The sequence below is a fragment of the Lissotriton vulgaris genome, unplaced genomic scaffold (genome assembly GCF_964263255.1).
Source record: "Lissotriton vulgaris unplaced genomic scaffold, aLisVul1.2 SCAFFOLD_1113, whole genome shotgun sequence".
NCBI classification, from domain to species: Eukaryota; Metazoa; Chordata; class Amphibia; order Caudata; family Salamandridae; genus Lissotriton; species Lissotriton vulgaris.
The window spans coordinates 160,183-183,678 of record NW_028245062.1 but is presented as its reverse complement, the minus strand read 5'-3'; the positions used below and the strand labels follow the sequence as shown (position 1 = coordinate 183,678).

The 23,496-nt window shown below is 53.7% G+C and overlaps 1 protein-coding gene across 1 annotated transcript in view; it reads left to right on the top strand.

The window, feature by feature from the left end:
• Nucleotides 1–201: 201 nt before the first annotated feature.
• The window catches only part of LOC147666548 (uncharacterized), a 178,815-nt gene continuing 155,520 nt past the window's right edge, over nucleotides 202–23,496 (top strand). The window contains exon 1 of the mRNA XM_086948996.1: nucleotides 202–443. Coding sequence (XP_086805122.1) covers nucleotides 412–443 — 32 coding nt within the window. The 5' untranslated portion in view covers nucleotides 202–411. The remainder of the gene's footprint in view (nucleotides 444–23,496) is intronic.

The following is a 23,496-nucleotide window of genomic DNA, read 5'->3' as shown; positions in this document are numbered from 1 at the left end:
CCCGGCCTATGGAGGGACCAGGGGGCGCCTGCATCCCCCCCCCCACCCCCCCGGGGGCAGCTCTGACTGAGCGCACTGCGAGGGACTGAGGGGCAGGGAGCGAGAGGAGAGCCTGGTGGGGGACCCCAAGACCCCCCCCCCGGAGGGACCAGGAGAGGGACAGGACCCCCCCACACCCCCGGCAGCCTCCCCCGGAGGGACTCGGAGAGGGACAGGAGCCCCTCCCCCCACCAAGACCCCCGGCAGCCCCCCCTGGAGGCACCCGGAGAGGGGCCGGACCCCCACACTGAGGACCCGTGTGGAGCAAGACCCCCCCCCCCCCCCCCATCAACACACAGCTGGACCCCCCTCCCCCCGGACGCCCCCGCAGGGAGCGGGGGGGGGGGGGCTCTCAAAGGATGAGGTGACGCGATGGAGGCAGAATCCGAGTCGGGGGCCAGGGGGTGAGTGTTTGGGGGCCTGGGGGGGGGGGGTCACTGTGAGATAATCAGGACAGAGGATGAGAGCGCTGTGCGGGGGGGGGGGGGGGCGCGGGGTGCACTTCTCTCTGTATCACATCCGTAGTTTGACCGTTCTCATGTACTTACTTGCCGTGCACATGTGTCTGTGTGCATGTACATTCACACACACGTACAGATATATATGTATGTGTGTCTGTGTGTGTGACACATACGTACATATATATATATATATATACACGTGTATGTGTGTGTGGCACAGACGTGTATTTGTGTGTGACACATACGTATATATATATATATACACGTGTATGTGTGTGTGACACATACGTACATATATATACACGTGTATGTGTGTGACACAGACGTACATATATATACACGTGTATGTGTGTGTGACACAGACGTACACATATATACACGTGTATGAGTGTGTGACGTCTACGTACATATATATAAACGTGTATGTGACACAGAGGTACATATATATATATATATATATATATATATATATATATATATATATATATATATAAAATATATATATATATATATATACACGTGTATATGTGTGTGTGACAAGCGTACATATATATATATATATGAATATATACACGTGTATATGTGTGTGACACATAAGTACATATAAGCAGTGGCGCTGGGGAATGCCGGAGGAGGGGACATTAAGGAACCGCTCCTGTCCCTTAACCAAGGTGTGTTCCAAGCAGCCCTGTAGCGCCTTGTGCCCCTGACAGATACTCGGGAGAGAGGCGTGATTCTTTCAGTCATGTATGTGGATGTGTAGCACAGTCCTGCCCTGGCATGCACCGCGAAGTAGGGCCCCTTGCCTGGCATTGGGGGGTTTCATGGGCAGCTCGTTAGCGCCTTTTGCTCTCGCTGCGCGCTTTAATGTCGCTGCGCTAACCCCAGGATGAGGCATATCATTCGTAGCTCCTCGAGGCCCCCTGTATGCTCTTCAAGGCGCTGCGCTTCTCTTTTGTTATAACCAGACGTAGCTTCTGCCAGATGTGTGAAACGGGGAGGGGACAGAGCGGACCGGGTCCAGGGAGAGAGGGCACTGCCCCTGGGGCAGGGCACAAGAGACGCCCGGCGCACAGTGCGGGGTGATGCCAGGGTGAGGGGGCGCAGGACAGAGTGATGCCAGGGTGAGGGGGCGCAGGGCAGTGATGCCAGGGTGAGGGGGCGCAGGACAGTGATGCCAGAGTGAGGGGGCGCAGGACAGTGATGCCAGGGTGAGGGGGCGCAGGACAGAGTGATGCCAGGGTGAGGGGGCGCAGGACAGTGATGCCAGGGTGAGGGGCTCAGGACAGAGGGATACCAGGGTGAGGGGCACAGGACAGAGTGATGCCAGGGTGATGGGGCACAGGACAGTGATGCCAGGATGAGGGGGCGCAGGACAGAGTGATACCAGGGTGAGGGGCACAGGACAGAGTGATGCCAGGGTGATGGGGCACAGGACAGTGATGCCAGGATGAGGGGGCGCAGGACAGAGTGATACCAGGGTGAGGGGCACAGGACAGTGATACCAGGATGAGGGGGCGCAGGACAGAGTGATGCCAGGGTGAGGGGCACAGGACAGTGATGCCAGGGTGAGGGGGGCAGGACAGTGATGCCAGGGTGAAGGGGCGCAGGACAGATTGATGCCAGGGTGAGGGGCACAGGGCAGGGTGAGGGGCACAGGACAGAGTGATGCCAGGGCGAAGGGGCGCAGGACAGTGATGCCAGGGTGAGGGGGCGCAGGACAGTGATGCCAGGGTGAGGGGGCGCAAGACAGTGATGCCAGGGTGAGGGGCACATGACAGTGATGCCAGGGTGAGGGGCGCAGGACAGAGTGATGCCAGGGCGAAGGGGCACATGACAGTGATGCAAGGGTGAGGGGCACTGGACAGTGATGCCAGGCTGAGGGGCACTGGACAGTGATGCCAGGTTGAGGGGCACAGGACAGTGATGCTAGGGTGAGGGGGCGCAAGACAGATTGATGCCAGGGTGGGGGGGGGGGCGCAGGACAGATTGATGCCAGGGTGAGGGGCGCAGGACAGAGTGATGCCAGGGCGAGGGGCACAGGACAGTGATGCCAGGGTGAGGGGCACAGGATACTCAGTCTTGGGAGCACTGTGCATTGACGCTCAGTCTTGGGAGCGCTGTGCATCGACACTGTCTTGGGAGCACTCGGCACCGACACTCAGTCTTGGGAGCACTTTGCATCGACACCTAGTCTTGGGAGCACTCGGCATCAACACTCAGTCTTGGGAGCGCTGTGCATCGACACTCAGTCTTAGGAGCACTGTGCATCGACAATCAGTCTTGGGAGCACTGTGCATCGACACTCAGTCTTGGGAGCACTGTGCATCGACACTCAGTCTTGGGAGCGCTGTGCATCGACACTCAGTCTTAGGAGCACTGTGCATCGACAATCAGTCTTGGGAGCACTGTGCATCGACACTCAGTCTTGGGAGCACTGTGCATCGACACTCAGTCTTGGGAGCACTGTGCATCGACACTCAGTCTTGGGAGCACTGTGCATCGACACTCAGTCTTGGGAGCACTGTGCATCGACACTCAGTCTTGGGAGCACTGTGCATTGACACTCAGTCTTGGGAGCTCTGTGCATCAACACTGTCTTGGGAGCAGTCGGCACCAACACTGAGTCTTTGGAGCACTGGGTATCGACACTCAGTCTTGGGAGCACTCAGCATGGACACTCCGTCTTGGGAGCACTGTGCATCGACACTCACTCTTGGGAGCACTAGGCATCAACACTCAGTCTTGGGAACACTGTGCATCAACACTCATTCTTGGGAGCACTAGGCATCGACACTCAGTCTTGGGAGCACTGTGCATCAACACTCATTCTTGGGAGCACTAGGCATCGACACTCAGTATTGGGAGCACTCGGCATCGACACTCAGTCTTGAGAGCGCTGCGCATCGACTATCAGTCTTGGGAGCACTCGGCATGGACACTCAGTCTTGGGAGCACTTTGCATCGATATTCCGTCTTGGGAGCACTCGGCATCAACACTCAGTCTTGGGAGCGCTGTGCATCGACACTCGGTCTTGGGAGCGCTGTGCATCGACACTCAGTCTTGGGAGCACTGTGCATCAACACTCAGTCTTGGGAGCACTGTGCATTGACACTCAGTCTTGGGAGAGCTGTGAATCAACACTGTCTTGGGAGCACTCGGCACCGACACTCAGTCTTTGGAGCGCTGTGCATCGACACTCAGTCTTGGGAGCGCAATGCATCGACACTCAGTCTTGGGAGCGCTGTGCATTGACACTCAGTCTTGGGCACGCTGTTCATCGAGAATGGAACACTCTGCATCGACAGTCTTGGGAGCACTCGGCATCGACACTCAGTCTTGGGAGAGCTGTGCATCAACACTCAGTCTTGGGAGAATTGTGCATGGACACTCAGTCTTGGGAACACTGTGCATTGACACTCAGTCTTGGGAGCGCTGTGCATCAACACTGTCCTGGGAGCACACGGCACAGACACTCAGTCTTTGGAGCGCTGTGCGTCGACACTCAGTCTTGGAAGCGCTATGCATAGACACTCAGTCTTGGGCGTGCTGTTCATCGAGAATGGAACACTCTGCATCGATACTCAGTCTTGGGAGCACTCGGCATCGACACTTAGTCTTGAGAGCGCTGTGCATCAACACTCAGTCTTGGGAGCACTTTGCATCGACACTCAGTCTTGAGAGCGCTGCGCATCGACAATCAGTCTTGGGAGCACTCGGCATCGAGACTCAGTCTTGGGAGCACTTTGCATCGATATTCAGTCTTGGGAGCACTCGGCATCAACACTCAGTCTTGGGAGCGCTGTGCATCGACACTCAGTCTTGGGAATGCTGTGCTTCGACACTCAGTCTTGTGAGCACTGTGCATCGACACTCAGTCTTGGGAGTGCTGTGCATCGACACTCAGTCTTGGGAGCGCTGTGCATCAACACTCAGTCTTGGGAGCACTGTGCATCGATACTCAGTCTTGGGAGCACTGTGCATTGACGCTCAGTCTTGGGAGCGCTGTGCATCGACACTGTCTTGGGAGCACTCGGCACCGACACTCAGTCTTGGGAGCACTCGGCATCGACACTCAGTCTTGGGAGCGCTGGGCTTCGACATTCAGTCTTGGGAGCTCAGTCCATCAACACCCCAGTCTTGGGTGAGCTGTTCATCGACACTCAGTCTTGGGCGCACTGTTCATCGAGACTGGAACACTCTGCATCGACACTCATTCTTGGGAGCACTCGGCATCACCACTCAGTCTTGGGAGCACTGTGCATCGACAATTAGTCTTGGTAGCACTGTGCATCTACGCTCAGTCTTGGGAGCACTGTGCATCAACACTCAGTCTCGGGAGCACTGTGCATCGATGCTCAATCTTGGGAGCACTGTGCATCGACACTTAGTCTTGGGTGTGCTGTTCATCGAGAATGGAACACTCGGCATCGACACTCAATCTTGGGAGAGCTGTGCACCGACACTCAGTCTTGGGAGTGCTGTGCATCTACACTCAGTCTTCGGAGAACTGTGCATCTGTGGAAAAACAGCCAATCTTTGACGAATAACAAGACTGTTTGGCGCATGACGCCTCTAATTCCCAATAAAAATAGTTACCAAAATGAAGAGAGAGGCGCCGGAAACTGGAAGGCAAGAAAAAGGTTTATTACTCTCAAGAGGAGACCATGTCAACTGCAGACACCGGATGTCTTCAGGGAAGTGATCTGCTGGCAACTGCTTTGGCTCTTCCTTTTATACAGTTCTGGCACAATGTATTTGTTTCATTTATCTAGGTTACAAGCTTGGAGTCTCCGCCCCGGGCAGGTTGTCTCACAAGCCCACCATTGTTTTATCAACATGGTTACACAAGCCCAACATTACTTCTCCTACAACCCAGGTCAAAACAGACAATTTCATCTTGCAGCTGGACCTTGCTTCAGGGTCTAAAACATGTGAGACCGGCCAGATCTAAGAGTCCGTTCTGTTGATCAAAACAGGTCCCATTGTTGGAAAAAACAAGTCTTGCTGTGTGCAGTGCAATAAACCATGTTTGCAAGAGCCTGTTTGGTATTTGGAACCTGTTTGTGTAGGAGTGTCCATGGGTTTGCCTGTAAACAGAGATGAGAGGAAAAACGAGTTTGTGGCAGCAGGTGGTGTTGATGTTTGTCGTGGCAATAGTTTATAGCCCCTAACTCACATACCAGGTTGGTCAGAGGGAGGTTAGTGTGGGCAAGGTGAAACAAAGGTGATCAACGGAATACAAAATGGCTGCGGTCGGTCAGAATGACTGCAGTTTATGTGCATGTAGGAACTTCCATCAGACAAGATGGCGCAGATAATGTTCATGATTGACGTTTTGCTTTTAACAGTCGCCCCTTTGAACATAACTAGCCAGCTTGTCAGTCTATTTTGATCTCCATAATGTCCTGTATCTCTTGTTCATACATTACTCTCATTTTTGTTAGCTGAGTGTCCATAGTCTTAGGGCGCAAGGCACTTATGCACAGAGAACACAAAGGTGGTATACAGTGTACACCCAAACAACAACCACATAGTGCCAATACTGGGACCAAGAGAAGCATTGATATTTTCCAACCCCAGTCCTTCAAGATGCCCCAAAGCAAACTTCCAATTGTCCAAGTCTCTGATCCTTGATGAATTTCTGAACATAGTCTGTGAAGATGTTCGATTGCTTCATAGACAGAGGGTGAATTATCAGGGATGTATATGCAGCAACTGGCACCGATGATGCGACATGCTCCTCCACGGTCCGCTAGTACCACGTCCGGGACCATGCGGTTTTGTAGGGCGACCAGACGGACTGCTTGAAGCTCAGCAGTGTTGTTGATGAGGATGCCAGTTGTGACGTTCAGGGCGGTTTCTACTGCTTAAGACAGATGTCTGATGACTCGGCTGTCTGCCACCGGACCCCATAGCGGGACGAGCCCTTTTGCTGCATCGAGGAACTGTGATGCAGCAGAGTCTGCTTGATCAGTATCTTTGGAACGTTTTTCTCGATGATGCTCTGCAGGGGCTACGTAGGTTGGTGGTAAAAACAAAGGCGATGTAGCACGTGCCTCCCAGTTTTTTGGGAGCTAGGTGTAGGCTTTGGTTCCACAGACAAAGTACATATTGGATGATGCAGCAAGCGCTGGAGGGTTGGCAGTGTTCAAAGTATTTTTCTTTCCAGTGTCTTTTTATAGCGAGCCATCACTGGTAGGCTTCCATTGTTCTTCTTTCGTTGGCGCTGTTGAGCACCGGCGGTGGAGCTATGCGTCCAGCTCTGATCCATATTCCACGTTGCAGGGCATGGCCATTCTTTGCTCTCGGACCACAGTCCTTTTTGCCCTGTTCCCTAACTAATCTATCTTAGGTACCTTAGACAGGGTACCCGCACTCTTATTCTTTATCCATGAAGTCCATCCCTATTACCCTATTCTATCTGTGCGCTGTGTTTCTTCATCAAGTCAATTTCAAAACTCCATATGAAAAAGGGCGTGCTTTGGAAGGTCGAGGGAAGAGAGGGCGGAGTGGGGTCAGATCTGAAATGGACCAAGGGAGGCAGAAATTTCACGCAAGTGGGCCCATCAATTAGGCTCAATGGGCTGGGACTTCTGGCACATGTTTTAATCAACAGGTTGGGGCTTCTGGGCAGCCCTTCTTTCTTTCATTTTCCATGTTGGGAATGGTGCCTCGTCCAGCATCTCTTTGCTCTGCGGCTCCACCTTGGTCGAGGTCATGGGTGTTCCACGATCTGCAGCCAGGCTCTGCGTCACGTCCGGCCCCTCTCCTCCGATGACTGCATGACATCTTTAAATAAGTACAAAACAATTTTTAGAGATCTGGCAGGGGAAGACGTTTACACCATTCAATTTCTCTCCCAACCCCTAAGTAGCTGGGGAAACGTTTATCGGCTAATCAAAATGACGATAAGGTGGGTTCTTTTTAATCCAAGCATCCGCGTCTACTAACTCCTAAATAATTACTGTGGTGCAGGTCTGCAAGCATTTCTTACAAATTTCCACCATCATTTTTATCCTTGGTGTTCATTCCTTTTTCATTCACAATTGTGGCAAGAAATCCAATATCTATCAATTACATGGTCTGTCAAATTCAAAGCGGCTCCTCCGGCAGAGACTCGTCGTTCTAAACTAAATCCTGTTGAGCTATATTTTTCTTCAAGGTCTGCTAATTACAAAAAGTGTGATGTGTTATTATCATGGGCATACAGGTACCCTTTCTGGCTATTGTTTACCATAGAGTACACAGGCTAAGCATTATTCCATCCTATCGATGCTCCCTTCTTTCAGCTAAACGTTTTGGTTTCAGGACTACGATCTTACTTCAAGCTACGAGTGCGTTCCTTAGCAGAGAGCTACAGAACGGTCAGTAAGAATTTACGTAAATTGCAAATTTTAAACCTGGCAGCTTGCTTGTCAATTAAATCTTTTCTGGAAACAACGGCTAACTTCTATCAGGCTTAGTCAATTTATTTTTTTTAAAAACCAGGACATGAGCTACATTTCTTAAAATTTTCTGGGACAGTTGGTACAAAACTGGGACCATTCTGGAAAAACGGGGACGTTTTGGTCACTCTACTTATGTGCAATGGGCAGAATAATATGAACGACGAAGTTTGTGTCACAAAGGCACTAAAACAAAAAGCCACTGACATTTAGTTCCTTTATAAAGGCCAGATTAGGGGACATCAGTCTTCTCACCTGTCCTTTCTTTCTCAGCCAATTAAGTTCCATCAATTTACAGAAAGGAGAGGTAGTAATATGGCAAAATATGATATTTTGTTTCTGTCAATTTGTTCAAACACTGTCATGTTTAAAGCCAATTGGGCGAGTACCGGTGAGGTACAGTGTCATTATTTATTCAAAAGTGAGCTCTCAGAGAGAGAGAGAGAGCGCGTCGTGCACAACAATAGGCTATTCAGTACAAGCATAACATAGAGAGAGAGCGTGTACAATAATAGGGTATTCAGTACATATGCAACATAGAACAGTACAGGTCGGTTTACAAATAAAACACACAAGCCAAGTTAAAACATAAATGCATAGTTTACGTACACACAAATACCGAATAGGGCGTGACAGTGCATGCATCAAGTACAAAAATCCGAAGACAAAACACAGAGTTGTTTTGGACAAAAAAAGGACTTTCTCATGCATATTGCGTATTCTCAGTACTCTACTTAATTTACTCTGGGGTCAGGCTCCTTTTTTACTTCTTTCCTAATAGTCGTCAATTTTTAGCTGGTGGCCGATTTTGAAAATACTTACTCCCTTTTAATTGGTCTGACACTAGCCGAGTCGTACTTATACTCACGGTGGGTTCCCCCAACATCTAGCAACAATGATTCAAGCTGAGGTAAAGGAGGGATGTCAGTCGGAGGTGTGACGGTACATTTCATATTTTTCTATGTGGATGGAAGAAGAAGGGGTAGATCTAAAACATGACCACATCTCTAACTTTTGAGTGGAGGAGGATTTGGATGAGCCCTAACTCGGGGGACTCTTCATTTCTCTATTTGGTCAGCTAACAGGTGCGCATTACTTTGGTCGCACACTTGTGATATCGGTTGGAGTCAGGCTCAATGTACTGCAATAATCCTTCAAGCTCCAGATGTAGACTACCCTCCCATTCACTAGCTTTAGAGAGAGACTAGTTTCTAAGTAAAGAATGTGCTATATTTAAGAAAACGCGAATCGTTTTTCACATGTAGGTACCATGTCTAGGCCTATTTTTCTCATTCCATTAACTGTTCGATCAGTACCTCAGTCATACAAAAAGCATTCTCTTATCGACCCAGGCGTACACGACACATACACATTCACATCATGCAAATCAGGGCGTGCACACGCATTCATAACCAGGCGTGCGCGACACACACGTATTCATACCATACAAATCAGGACACACACGCATTCATACCATACAAATCAGGACACACACGCATTCATACCATACAATTTTTCACGTTCCCAGAAATAGACTCTGCATACAACATACCATCTCACAGTACTGGCTTATTTTCAGCGTGGAACACAGTGCGTTTAGGCCTTTTCCATTCTTCAGCTGAAACTCCGATGTAACCTACAGAAAAAAAAAAAAAAAGAGGGGGCAACATTCAAAGCACATCAGCGTGCATTATAACGAAAATGTTTTTACTTACCATATACCTGACTTATCTCTTGGGATGCAGTCATTGGCATCTCGGCATTGAAGCCCAGAAGAGCTGTTAGTGCGGCAAAGATAACCAATGATAGGATGCTCACTACATAGATCGTCCAAGTGCGGTATTACAGACTGCGTGTAGGAAAGGGTCAGAGGCCAGAGGTACTCAGTATAAGGTGAGGGGAGGGTGATGGATCAGTGTTCTCATTGAAGAAAACGATCTACAGTGGCCTGAGGCCATTCCTATTCGTTGAGCAGGGAAACTATAGTAGGTATCGAGTTTAGCTGGGTGCATTCGCGCTTTCAATGGTATGCATTTTTGCTTCACGGTAAGACCACTAACAGACTTGTCTAATGTCTGCATGGAGATCAGTTTTGCAGGCGGGTGGAGGACACAGCGCAGTTCTAGTTCGCTATCGCGGGAGCACAGTTGTGCCAGAAAATCGCAGATTCGTAATTACAGAGGCTGGCAGACCTATTCATGGGGTCCATAAACACGGACAAGGCCATGCCTGAAATGCTTGTGCAAGGCATACCAATCTATAACACACAAAATAAATTGTGCCTTTCTAAAAACCGATAATATGCATTTTTGTCCGACTGTTAAAATACAGTGCCTAGAAATGCCTTTCATATATAATCTAAACAGATGACCGCTGCATTTAGGAGGTTACGAGAGGTTAAAACACAGCCGGACATTCCTAAAAATTTTCATTCTAATCATATGACTTGTGCAAGGACATCAAACGCTAACATTTAAAACGAGCTTTCTTGCGATGTTTTTTGAGCCCTGGCTTTGGCCATGTAGGCAAATAGGATCTAAGGAAGATTTTTTTTCTCCTTTTTACTTAATACATTTATAACGTACTCCTGCCTAATGTTAGACTGGATGGCATTCCTTTGGTGAGGCTTAGGAGCATTTGAAAAACTCTTCTGAAACACGTGGTGTGTAAAACAAAGATTACAATGTTTAGGACTCCAAGGACTAGAATGCACTTGGGGTTCATAGCTAACAAATTTCGAGCTAATGTACTTCTTTGGGAACCTTACAACAAAAAAATTCCTAATTTGAAAAAGGCGCGCTTTTGCTTCTCCGAGGGAGCTGCCAAGAAAAGAGGTTCGAACTACTGTCCTCTTCATTGATATATCTAAATATCAGGATCTTTACCAGTTGCTTACGTTGTAGGAGTGTAAAATACAACAGATCTTGACCATTCTTTTGACATTGTTTCTGCGTACTGTATCTTTTTAACTTTTTATAATCGAGTTCATTCATTTTACTGGCCATTTAAATTTGAGTTCCTTCTTTGCGTATTTGTTCCTCAATGAGTCATACATTATGGGACAAATACCATACTTTGTCTTCAAAAAACAATTCAAGCTAAACCAACCATTTTCCAAAAACTTCAGAAAAGACCGGCATGATGGATATCGGTCAAAAGAATCTCTCAAATAATCCTAAATTTAGACAAGGAGTCTGCATTACCTGTCCGTTACTATTTGCAAATAGTAACCATTATTCAAAAACTACCAAACAATCAATATTTATGTTGCTAATTCCATATTTCTCGTGACGGGCTATTCCTGGCGTTTCCATTTTAGCGGGGTCAAAAGATCCCATCAGTGGCCTACTGATTTACTCGATTTTTCCTAGTTAGTTTTATGCTATAGTTTGCTAAAAGCTACAGCTAGGGCTCTGGCTTCTGCAGCTCTGGGGTCTCCGGCTTCTGCAGCTCTGGGGTCTCTGGCTTCTGCATCTCAAGGGTCTCCAGCTTATGCACCTCTAGTGCTCCGGCTTCTGCAGCATCGGGGTCTCTGGCTTCTGCAGCTCTAGGGCTCCGGCTTCTGCAGCTCTGTGGTCTCTGGCTTCTGCAGCTCCAGGGTCTCCGGCTGCTAGAGCTCCAGGATCTCCGGCTTCTGAAGCTCCTGGGTCTTTGGCTTCTGCAGCTCCAGGGTCTCCGGCTTCTACAGCTCTGGGGTCTCTGGCTTCTGCAGCTCCAGGGTCTCCGGCTTCTGCAGCTTCGGGGTCTCCGGCTTCTACAGCTCTAGGGTCTCCGGCTGCTAGAGCTCCAGGATCTCCGTCTTCTGAAGCTCCTGCATCTCTGGCGTCTGCAGCTCCAGGGTCTCCGGCTTCTACAGCTCTGGGGTCTCTGGCTTCTGCAGCTCCAGGGTCTCTGGCTTCTGCAGCTTCGGGGTCTCTGGCTTCTGCAGCACTGGGGTCTCCAGCTTCTGCAGCACTGGGGTCTCCAGCTTCTGCAGCTCTGTGTTCTCCGGCTTCTGCAGCTCTGGGGTCTCCGGCTTATGCAGCTCCAGGGTCTCCGGCTTCTGCAGCTTCCGGGTCTCTGGCTTCTGCAGCACTGGGCTCTCCGACTTCTGAAGCTCCAGGGTCTCCGGCTTCTACAGCTCTGGGGTCTCTGGCTTCTGCAGCTCCAGGGTCTCTGGCTTCTGCAGCTCCAGGGTCTCCGGCTTCTACAGCTCTGGGGTCTCTGGCTTCTGCAGCTCCAGGGTCTCCGGCTTCTGCAGCTTCGGGGTCTCTGGCTTCTGCAGCACTGGGCTCTCCGACTTCTGAAGCTCCTGGGTCTCTGGCTTCTGCAGCTCCAGGGTCTCCGGCTTCTGCAGCACTGGGGTCTCCAGCTTCTGCAGCTCTGTGTTCTCCGGCTTCTGCAGCTCTGGGGTCTCTGGCTTCTGCAGCTCTGGGGTCTCTGGCTTCTGCAGCTCCAGGGTCTCCGGCTTCTGCAGCTCCAGGGTCTCCGGCTTCTACAGCTCTGGGGTCTCTGGCTTCTGCAGCTCCAGGGTCTCCAGCTTCTGAAGCTCCTGGGTCTCCGGCTTCTGCAGCTCCAGGGTCTCCGGCTTCTGCAGCACTGGGGTCTCCAGCTTCTGCAGCTCTGTGTTCTCCGGCTTCTGCAGCTCCAGGGTCTCCGGCTTCTACAGCTCTGGGATCTCTGGCTTCTGCAGCTCCAGGGTCTCTGGCTTCTGCAGCTCCAGGGTCTCCGGCTTCTGCAGCTTCGGGGTCTCTGGCTTCTGCAGCTCTGTGTTCTCCGACTTCTGCAGCTCTGGGGTCTCCGGCTTATGCAGCTCTGGGGTCTCTGTCTTCTGCAGCTCTGGGGTCTCTGGCTTCTGCATCTCCGGGGTCTCCGGCTTCTGCAGCTCCGGGGACAACAGCAATGCCTGGAAAGATCGATTTTGTTCGTAATTATTTGGTTATAATAGAAAATGCATTATTGCAAATCAAACACGTATTGGCATAGCCAATAGGTCTCGCCTTTGGGACCTTATAAGTGTTTAGCCATGCAACAGTTGATGTTGTTGAACCAAGGATATTGTGCTGCATAACTAAATACTTATAAGGTGAGACCTATGGGCTATGCCAATACTTGCTTCTGACTCCTGCAGGGCCCATAACAAAGGCCGAATCTGAGAGGTCATCAAGCCTCCTTTTGTTGGAGTCTCCTGGCTGGGAGCAGTGAGGAGCCTCACACCTAGAATCAAATGCAGCAGAGGGGCAACAAAGGCGCACACCTGGTTAGCACTTCACACACACTTAGGAGAGGCAGCTTTCACTTTGTTCAGGCTCTGTTTTGGAGATATGCCTTCTGCCACACCAGGACAGACTCCTTTGTGTGAGTGAAGTGAAGGCTCAGGGTGCTTCCTTCTGCAGAGCGCAAGGAGGAGCACACGAGGTCTGCGGCAAGGGCAGTCTTGCCTCGATGCAATTGAAATGACGCAATATTACTTTCAGAGGCATTGCACTCATAGTTCACGCGTCGGTGGAGGGGGGCCTGAATGAATGGGTGAATGGATGGACAGAGAGAATTGAAGTGGATGAATTGGTGGTTGGAAGAAGGCAAGGCCGATAGACTTCCAAATTAATGCAAACGTGAATGGACGGGTGGGAACCTTGATTGATGACTGTTTCGTTTAATAGACGGAGAACTAGTTAGAATGAATGAATGGATGACCCCCCGCTTGGTTGAAGCGATACAATTACCAACATATACACACACACGCAAATACTAACCGCTACATACATAATGCTTGAAGCTAAACAAATACCAATCTGTACATACATACAAACTTACATGCATAGATAAATACACAAAAACAACATACATACACACTTGAAAAGAAATATTCTAGCGAAGCACACATGGATGAATAGATGTTACCAAGCTTGCTTGAAGCTAAACAAATACCAACATATACATACAAACATACATACATACAACACACATACATGCATGCAAATAAATATTCTAGAGAAGCATACAAGGATGAATGGATGTTACCAAGCTTACATACATACATACATACATACATATAAAGACATATATACATATGTACATACATATATACATACACGCATACAACATACATACATTCACAAATACCAACTCATACACTCATGCAAACAAATATTCAGGCAAAGCACACATGGATGAATGAATGTTACTAAGCTTGCTTGAAGCTAAACAAATGGCAAAATATACATAAATACATACACGCGTACAGGCATACACAAAAACCAACTCATACATAGATAAACGCATGCAAACAAACATCCTAATAATGGATACATGGATGAATTGCCCTTGGATAGAATGTTGGAAAGGGAAGCAAAAAGATATGAAACCACATGTGGGTTTAAATGGATGTTATGAGAAGGATAAAACGTTCAGAAAACCCACTGGCTGTTCGTCTCCTGCCGCAGCCAATAAACTCGCCGTGTCTTGCGGAAACTTTGTGCTTTTTAGTGCAAACCCTCATATCAATCCAGCAGCAGAGCTCTCTGAGGGGCTGCCGCGGGTGCTGTGTGTGCCCTCTTACAGAAAGCAATTAACAAGGTGCTTTCAGTCTCAAGCTGCCCCCTCCTAATTATTGACACAAATATGCAGTGCACACAGGTTTCATTACAACGTGTGTTGAGAAGCCGGTGGCTCTGCTTAAAGCAGCAGAGCTATTCAGTCTTTCTCCAAACGTGCCCCCGTGCGTGGTCGTGTGCACGTGCACACTGACTTGTGTGCATGTGTACATTGAACATGCATACTCTCACAGACAGCGTAATATGACAAATAATTAGAAAGCCTCAACGTATCCAGAAAAATCTATTTGATGTTGCAAAAGCTACTGGTATTAGCATTGCTTACGTCATTTGTTCTCACCAAAATGGCAGAATTATAAACAAGCGTAGGTGCGCGGCCACGATAGGGAAAGCAGCACTGCTCGCTCCTGCAGGCAAAACACACTGGGATGCGAGGAATGCTGCTGCCCCTGCGTGCCCCTGCTCCCTCCTGAAAAGCAAATCGCGGTGGGAGTGACCAGTAAACAAAGAGGTGGGACATGCACCCACCTTTGGCTAATTGCATGCTTTCATTTTTTTAAAGCCACACGCAAAGGCCAATAGGATTTCACAACCAGATGCACAAGCTTTCTAAAAGCTTTCAGATTGTCTGGAGTGATTACAAGAGGCCCTCTCCAAGAGCAGCGCATGCGCGCTGTGCTAGGCGACACCTAAAAACGACGTAGAACCCTCATGTATGGACACCAGTTTGCACTATCACTCCGTGATCACTCGTGTGAGGAATATCCTTATAACGTGAAACCGAACAAGGGAAACACACACGGTTTGTCCAGACTAGACCCTGCTTTCTGCCCTCCACAAACCCCCCCTCACCGCCCTCCTGGCATGGCATCACTGGGCACTTGCTCTCTGGCCTTAGCTAACCTCCTAATGTGGGCTAATTTCATTGTGATTCTGCCTAATCTTTCTGAATTGGTTAATTTCTTACACGTTTGCAGTTTAGCCCGCAGGTTTTTCTAGACTTCATTTTACATCTGAGGCTGTACATAAGCTTTCCCTTTCCAGCTGGCACCGAGCACTGCAGCAAGGTTCAGACGTTAGCCAGATCTCTGACAAGTAATCATGGCCATGAGTTCCAGACTGCACAAGCTACAGAGCTCGCTCACTTGGCATGGGGTTCCTGGGATAGCCCTGGACCGGGGTCCAGACTGCGCGAGCTCCAGAGCTCGCTCACCTGGCATGGGGTTCCTGGGATAGCCCCGGACCGGGGTCCAGACTGCGCGAGATCCAGAGCTCTCTCACTTGGCATGGGGTTCCTGGGATAGCCCCGGACCGGGGTCCAGACTGCGCAAGCTCCAGAGCTCGCTCACTTTGCATGGGGTTCCTGGGATAGCCCTGGACCGGGGTCCAGACTGCGCGAGCTCCAGAGCTCGCTCACCTGGCATGGGGTTCCTGGGATAGCCCCGGACCGGGGTCCAGACTGCGTCTCTCCCCAGAGCTCGCTCACCTGGCATGGGGTTCCTGCGATAGCCACGGACCGGGGTCCAGACTGTGCTAGCTCAGAGGTCGCCCACTTTGCATGGGGTTCCTGGGATAGCCCTGGACCGGGGTCCAGACTGCGCGAGCTCCAGAGCTCGCTCACTTTGCATGGGGTTCCTGGGATAGCCCTGGACCGGGGTCCAGACTGCGCGAGCTCCAGAGCTCGCTCACCTGGCATGGGGTTCCTGCGATAGCCCCGGACCGGGGTCCAGACTGCGCAAGCTCCAGAGCTCGCTCACTTTGCATGGGGTTCCTGGGATAGCCCTGGACCGGGGTCCAGACTGCGCGAGCTCCAGAGCTCGCTCACCTGGCATGGGGTTCCTGGGATAGCCCTGGACCGGGGTCCAGACTGCGCGAGCTCCAGAGCTCGCTCACCTGGCATGGGGTTCCTGGGATAGCCCCGGACCGGGGTCCAGACTGCGTCTCTCCCCAGAGCTCGCTCACTTAGCATGGGGATCCTGGGATAGCCCCGGACCGGGGTCCAGACTGCGCGAGCTCCAGAGCTCGCTCACCTGGCATGGGGTTCCTGGGATAGCCCCGGACCAGGGTCCAGACTGCGTCTCTCCCCAGAGCTCGCTCACATGGGATGGCGTTCCTGGGATAGCCCCGGACCGGGGTCCAGACTGCGCAAGATCCAGAGCTCGCTCACCTGGCATGGGGTTCCTGGGATAGCCCTGGACCGGGGTCCAGACTGCGCGAGATCCAGAGCTCTCTCACTTGGCATGGGGTTCCTGGGATAGCCCCGGACCGGGGTCCAGACTGCGCAAGCTCCAGAGCTCGCTCACTTTGCATGGGGTTCCTGGGATAGCTCTGGACCGGGGTCCAGACTGCGCGAGCTCCAGAGCTCGCTCACATGGGATGGGGTTCCTGCGATAGCCACGGACCGGGGTCCAGACTGCTCGAGCTCCAGAGCTTGCTCACTTTGCATGGGGTCCTAGGATAGCCCTGGACCGGGGTCCAGACTGCGCGAGCTCTAGAGCTCGCTCACCTGGCATGGGGTTCCTGGGATAGCCCTGGACCGGGGTCCAGACTGCGCGAGCTCCAGAGCTCGCTCACCTGGCATGGGGTTCCTGGGATAGCCCTGGACCGGGGTCCAGACTGCGTCTCTCCCCAGAGCTCGCTCACTTGGCATGGGGTTCCTGGGATAGCCTGGACCGGGGTTCAGACTGCTCGAGCTCCAGAGCTTGCTCACTTTGCATGGGGTCCTAGGATAGCCCTGGACCGGGGTCCAGACTGCGCGAGCTCCAGAGCTCGCTCACCTGGCATGGGGTTCCTGGGATAGCCCCGGACCGGGGTCCAGACTGCATGAGATCCAGAGCTCGCTCACCTGGCATGGGGTTCCTGTGATAGCCACGGACCGGGGTCCAGACTGTGCTAGCTCGGAGGTCGCCCACTTTGCATGGGGTTCCTGGGATTGCCCTGGACCGGGGTCCAGACTGCGTCTCTCCCCAGGGCTCGCTCACTTGGCATGGGGTCCTGGGATAGCCCGGACCGTGGTCCAGACTGTGCTAGCTCAGAGGTCGCCCACTTTGCATGGGGTTCCTGGGATAGCCCTGGACCCGGGGTCCAGACTGCATGAGATCCAGAGCTCGCTCACCTGGCATGGGGTTCCTGGGATAGCCTGGACCGGGGTTCAGACTGCGCTAGCTCCAGAGGTCGCCCACTTTGCATGGGGTTCCTGGGATAGCCCTGGACTGGGGTCCAGACTGCGTCTCTCCCCAGAGCTCGCTCACTTGGCATGGGGTTCCTGGGATAGCCCCGGACCGGGGTCCAGACTGCGTGAGATCCAGAGCTCTCTCACTTGGCATGGGGTTCCTGGGATAGCCCCGGACCGGGGTCCAGACTGTGCGAGCTCCGGAGCTCGCTCACCTGGCATGGGGTTCCTGGGATAGCCCCGGACTGGGGTCCAGACTGCGCGAGCTCCAGAGCTCGCTCACTTGGCATGGGGTTCCTGGGATAGCCCCGGACCGGGGTCCAGACTGCATGAGATCCAGAGCTCTCTCACCTGGCATGGGGTTCCTGGGATAGCCCCGGACCAGGGTCCAGACTGCGTCTCTCCCCAGAGCTCGCTCACATGGGATGGCGTTCCTGGGATAGCCCCGGACCGGGGTCCAGACTGCGCAAGATCCAGAGCTCGCTCACCTGGCATGGGGTTCCTGGGATAGCCCTGGACCGGGGTCCAGACTGCGCGAGATCCAGAGCTCTCTCACTTGGCATGGGGTTCCTGGGATAGCCCCGGACCGGGGTCCAGACTGCGCAAGCTCCAGAGCTCGCTCACTTTGCATGGGGTTCCTGGGATAGCTCTGGACCGGGGTCCAGACTGCGCGAGCTCCAGAGCTCGCTCACATGGGATGGGGTTCCTGCGATAGCCACGGACCGGGGTCCAGACTGCTCGAGCTCCAGAGCTTGCTCACTTTGCATGGGGTCCTAGGATAGCCCTGGACCGGGGTCCAGACTGCGCGAGCTCTAGAGCTCGCTCACCTGGCATGGGGTTCCTGGGATAGCCCTGGACCGGGGTCCAGACTGCGCGAGCTCCAGAGCTCGCTCACCTGGCATGGGGTTCCTGGGATAGCCCTGGACCGGGGTCCAGACTGCGTCTCTCCCCAGAGCTCGCTCACTTGGCATGGGGTTCCTGGGATAGCCTGGACCGGGGTTCAGACTGCTCGAGCTCCAGAGCTTGCTCACTTTGCATGGGGTCCTAGGATAGCACTGGACCGGGGTCCAGACTGCGCGAGCTCCAGAGCTCGCTCACCTGGCATGGGGTTCCTGGGATAGCCCCGGACCGGGGTCCAGACTGCATGAGATCCAGAGCTCGCTCACCTGGCATGGGGTTCCTGTGATAGCCACGGACCGGGGTCCAGACTGTGCTAGCTCGGAGGTCGCCCACTTTGCATGGGGTTCCTGGGATTGCCCTGGACCGGGGTCCAGACTGCGTCTCTCCCCAGGGCTCGCTCACTTGGCATGGGGTCCTGGGATAGCCCGGACCGTGGTCCAGACTGTGCTAGCTCAGAGGTCGCCCACTTTGCATGGGGTTCCTGGGATAGCCCTGGACCCGGGGTCCAGACTGCATGAGATCCAGAGCTCGCTCACCTGGCATGGGGTTCCTGGGATAGCCTGGACCGGGGTTCAGACTGCGCTAGCTCCAGAGGTCGCCCACTTTGCATGGGGTTCCTGGGATAGCCCTGGACTGGGGTCCAGACTGCGTCTCTCCCCAGAGCTCGCTCACTTGGCATGGGGTTCCTGGGATAGCCCCGGACCGGGGTCCAGACTGCGTGAGATCCAGAGCTCTCTCACTTGGCATGGGGTTCCTGGGATAGCCCCGGACCGGGGTCCAGACTGTGCGAGCTCCGGAGCTCGCTCACCTGGCATGGGGTTCCTGGGATAGCCCCGGACTGGGGTCCAGACTGCGCGAGCTCCAGAGCTCGCTCACTTGGCATGGGGTTCCTGGGATAGCCCCGGACCGGGGTCCAGACTGCATGAGATCCAGAGCTCTCTCACTTGGCATGGGGTTCCTGGGATAGCCCCGGACCGGGGTCCAGACTGTGCGAGCTCCGGAGCTCGCTCACCTGGCATGGGGTTCCTGGGATAGCCCCGGACCGGGGTCCAGACTGCGCGAGCTCCAGAGATCGCTCACTTGGCATGGGGTTCCTGGGATAGCCCTGGACCGGGGTCCAGACTGCGTCTCTCCCCAGAGCTCGCCCACTTTGCATGGGGTTCCTGGGATAGCCCTGGACCGGGGTCCAGACTGCGTCTCTCGCCAGAGCTCGCTCACTTGGCATGGGGTTCCTGGGATAGCCCCGGACCGGGGTCCAGACTGCGTCTCTCCCCAGAGCTCGCTCACTTGGCATGGGGTTCCTAGGATAGCCCCGGACCGGGGTCCAGACTGTGCGAGCTCCGGAGCTCGCTCACCTGGCATGGGGTTCCTGGGATAGCCCTGGACCGGGGTCCAGACTGCGTCTCTCCCCAGAGCTCGCTCACTTGGCATGGCGTTCCTGGGATAGCCCTGGACCGGGGTCCAGACTGCGTGAGCTCCAAAGCTCGCTCACCTGGCATGGGGTTCCTGGGATAGCCCTGGACCGCGGTCCAGACTGCGTCTCTCCCCAGAGCTCGCTCACCTGGCATGGGGTTCCTGGGATAGCCCGGACCGGGGTCCAGACTGCGCAAGATCCAGAGCTCGCTCACCTGGCATGGGGTTCCTGGGATAGCCCCGGACCGGGGTCCAGACTGCGCAAGATCCAGAGCGCGCTCACCTGGCATGGGGTTCCTGGGATAGCCTGGACCGGGGTTCAGACTGCGCTAGCTCCAGAGGTCGCCCACTTTGCATGGGGTTCCTGGGATAGCCCTGGACCGGGGTCCAGACTGCGTCTCTCCCCAGAGCTCGCTCACTTGGCATGGGGTTCCTGGGATAGCCCCGGAACGGGGTCCAGACTGCGTGAGATCCAGAGCTCTCTCACTTGGCATGGGGTTCCTGGGATAGCCCCGGACCGGGGTCCAGACTGCATGAGATCCAGAGCTCTCTCACTTGGCATGGGGTTCCTGGGATAGCCCCGGACCGGGGTCCAGACTGTGCGAGCTCCGGAGCTCGCTCACCTGGCATGGGGTTCCTGGGATAGCCCCGGACTGGGGTCCAGACTGGGCGAGCTCCAGAGCTCGCTCACTTGGCATGGGGTTCCTGGGATAGCCTCGGACCGGGGTCCAGACTGCATGAGATCCAGAGCTCTCTCACTTTGCATGGGGTCCTGGGATAGCCCTGGACCGGGGTCCTGACTGCGCGAGCTCCAGAGCTCGCTCACCTGGCATGGGGTTCCTGGGATAGCCCCGGACCGGGGTCCAGACTGCGCGAGCTCCAGAGATCGCTCACTTGGCATGGGGTTCCTGGGATAGCCCTGGACCGGGGTCCAGACTGCGTCTCTCCCCAGAGCTCGCCCACTTTGCATGGGGTTCCTGGGATAGCCCTGGACCGGGGTCCAGACTGCGTCTCTCCCCAGAGCTCGCTCACTTGGCATGGGGTTCCTGGGATAGCCCCGGACCGGGGTCCAGACTGCGTCTCTCCCCAGAGCTCGCTCACTTGGCATGGGGTTCCTGGGATAGCCCCGGACCGGGGTCCAGACTGTGCGAGCTCCGGAGCTCGCTCACCTGGCATGGGGTTCTTGGGATAGCCCCGGACCGGGGTCCAGACTGCGCGAGCTCCAGAGCTCGCTCACTTGGCATGGGGTTCCTGGGATAGCCCCGGACTGGGTTCCAGACTGCGTGTTCCAGAGATGCTGAGACAGAATACTTTCAATTTGACTTTCTGTAGCTAAGGAGTTCGATTTCAAGATCTGTGAGTGAACCGGGCCGAGGGCCAGCTCACTTGGCTTCAGGTCCTAGGGAGAGCTCCAGCTGGCGAGTGTGAACTCAAGGAATACTCTCAGCTGAGCGGTGAGAGCTTAGGATGCCATGAGCAGGTGAGGAGAAGAGACCATGAGGGAGTGGGTTTAAACCCAGATCTGTGACTGGGGGTGAATGTTTTGCTATTGTGCAACATTCAGTCCATCAATTGTGTTTTTTGCATTTCTCTGGGTCCAGAGCAAACACAGGGGCCTTCTCTGGGCCCAAAGCAAACACAGGGGCCTTCTCTGGGCCCAGAGCAAACACAGGGGCCTTCTCTGGGCCCAGAGCAAACACAGGGGCCTTCTCTGGGCCCAGAGCAAACACAGGGGCCTTCTCTAGGCCCAAAGCAAACACAGGGGCCTTCTCTGGGCCCAGAGCAAACACCGGGGCCTTCTCTGGGCCCAGAGCAAACACAGGGGCCTTCTCTAGGCCCAAAGCAAACACAGGGGCCTTCTCTAGGCTCAGAGCAAACACAGGGGCCTTGTCTGGGCTCAGAGCAAACACAGGGGCCTTCACTAGTCCCAAAGCAAACACGGGGGCCTTCTCTGGGCCCAGAGCAAACACAGGGGCCTTCACTAGTCCCAAAGCAAACACGGGGGCCTTCTCTGGGCCCAGAGCAAACACGGGGGCCTTCTCTGGGTCCAGAGCAAACACGGGGGCCTTCTCTGGGTCCAGAGCAAACACAGGGGCCTTCTCTGGGCTCAGAGCAAACACAGGGGCCTTGTCTGGGCTCAGAGCAAACACGGGGGCCTTCTCTGGGCCCAGAGCAAACACGGGGGCCTTCTCTGGGCCCAGAGCAAACACAGGGGCCTTCTCTAGGCCCAAAGCAAACACAGGGGCCTTCTCTGGGCTCAGAGCAAACACAGGGGCCTTGTCTGGGCTCAGAGCAAACACAGGGGCCTTGTCTGGGCTCAGAGCAAACACAGGGGCCTTCTCTGGGTCCAGAGCAAACACAGGGGCCTTCTCTGGGCTCAAAGCAAACACAGGGGCCTTCTCTGGGCTCAGAGCAAACACAGGGGCCTTCTCTGGGCCCAAAGTGACACAGGAGTCCTTCTCTGGGCCCAGAGCAAACACAGGGGCCTTCTCTGGGCTCAAAGCAAACACATGGGCCTTCTCTGGGCTCAGAGCAAACACAGGGGCCTGCTCTGGGCCCAAAGTGACACAGGTGCCTTCTCTGGGCCCAGAGCAAAGATAGGGGCCTTTTCTGGGCCCAGAGCAAACACAGGGGCCTTCTCTGGGCTCAGAGCAAACACAGGGGCCTTATCTGGGCCCAGACACAACGGCCCTGTTTAGACCCAGTGACACACAGGTCCTCTATAAGCCAATGCAGCCCAGGGGCCCCTAAAGACTCAAATCCTGGGCGACTCAGGGGCCTTTCCTTTGAGAGGCTAGTGGTGTCATGTGTGTGATCTCTCGATCCTCTCCGGGTCCATAGATTGTGTCACACCCGGGCCATCAGCCCCCCTTCCCATGAGAGAAGCCTCCTGTGTTGCCCGGGACTGAGGGGAGCAGGCACTGCAAACTGGACCAGTGACAGGCTGCTTTTGGGATAAGTGTGCCTGAAGTGTAACCCTAAACTCTCGGTTTACACCTCTTCCCCTCCCCACAACTTTCTGCTGCTTCTAGGAACTTCGAACAGTCAGACAAGTTGGAAACCAGTATTTCTCCCCCTAAACTACCATTCCTTTTACTGGGGTGGGGTCTATGCAGCTTGTATAGTGGGTTTTTGTAGGAAAATATGTTTTGACATTTTACCTGGAAACTCCTCAGCAGGGCCTCGGTGACATTGAGCTGCGGCTCGTACCCAGGGTCAGAGGCAGCTTGCGACACTGTAGCCGGTCGCCTGGCACCTCCCTCCCATTGACTCAGACTGTCTTTACAAACACTGTGCTCACCGCTGCACCGGCACCAATACAGGAACCCTTGCACCATGGTACGAGGCCGCCTGCATTGCAGGGGTGGTGGTTGTGCAGGTACGGACACCTTCCTGCACAGAAACAATCATTAATGGTGTTTTGCTCCTTCAATGAGCGCTGCAGAGTGCCGCACACATAATAAGAGCAGAAGCAAGGAGAAATACAAGTATTTCCCCTTGTTGCGCCAAATTAACACCTTCTTTT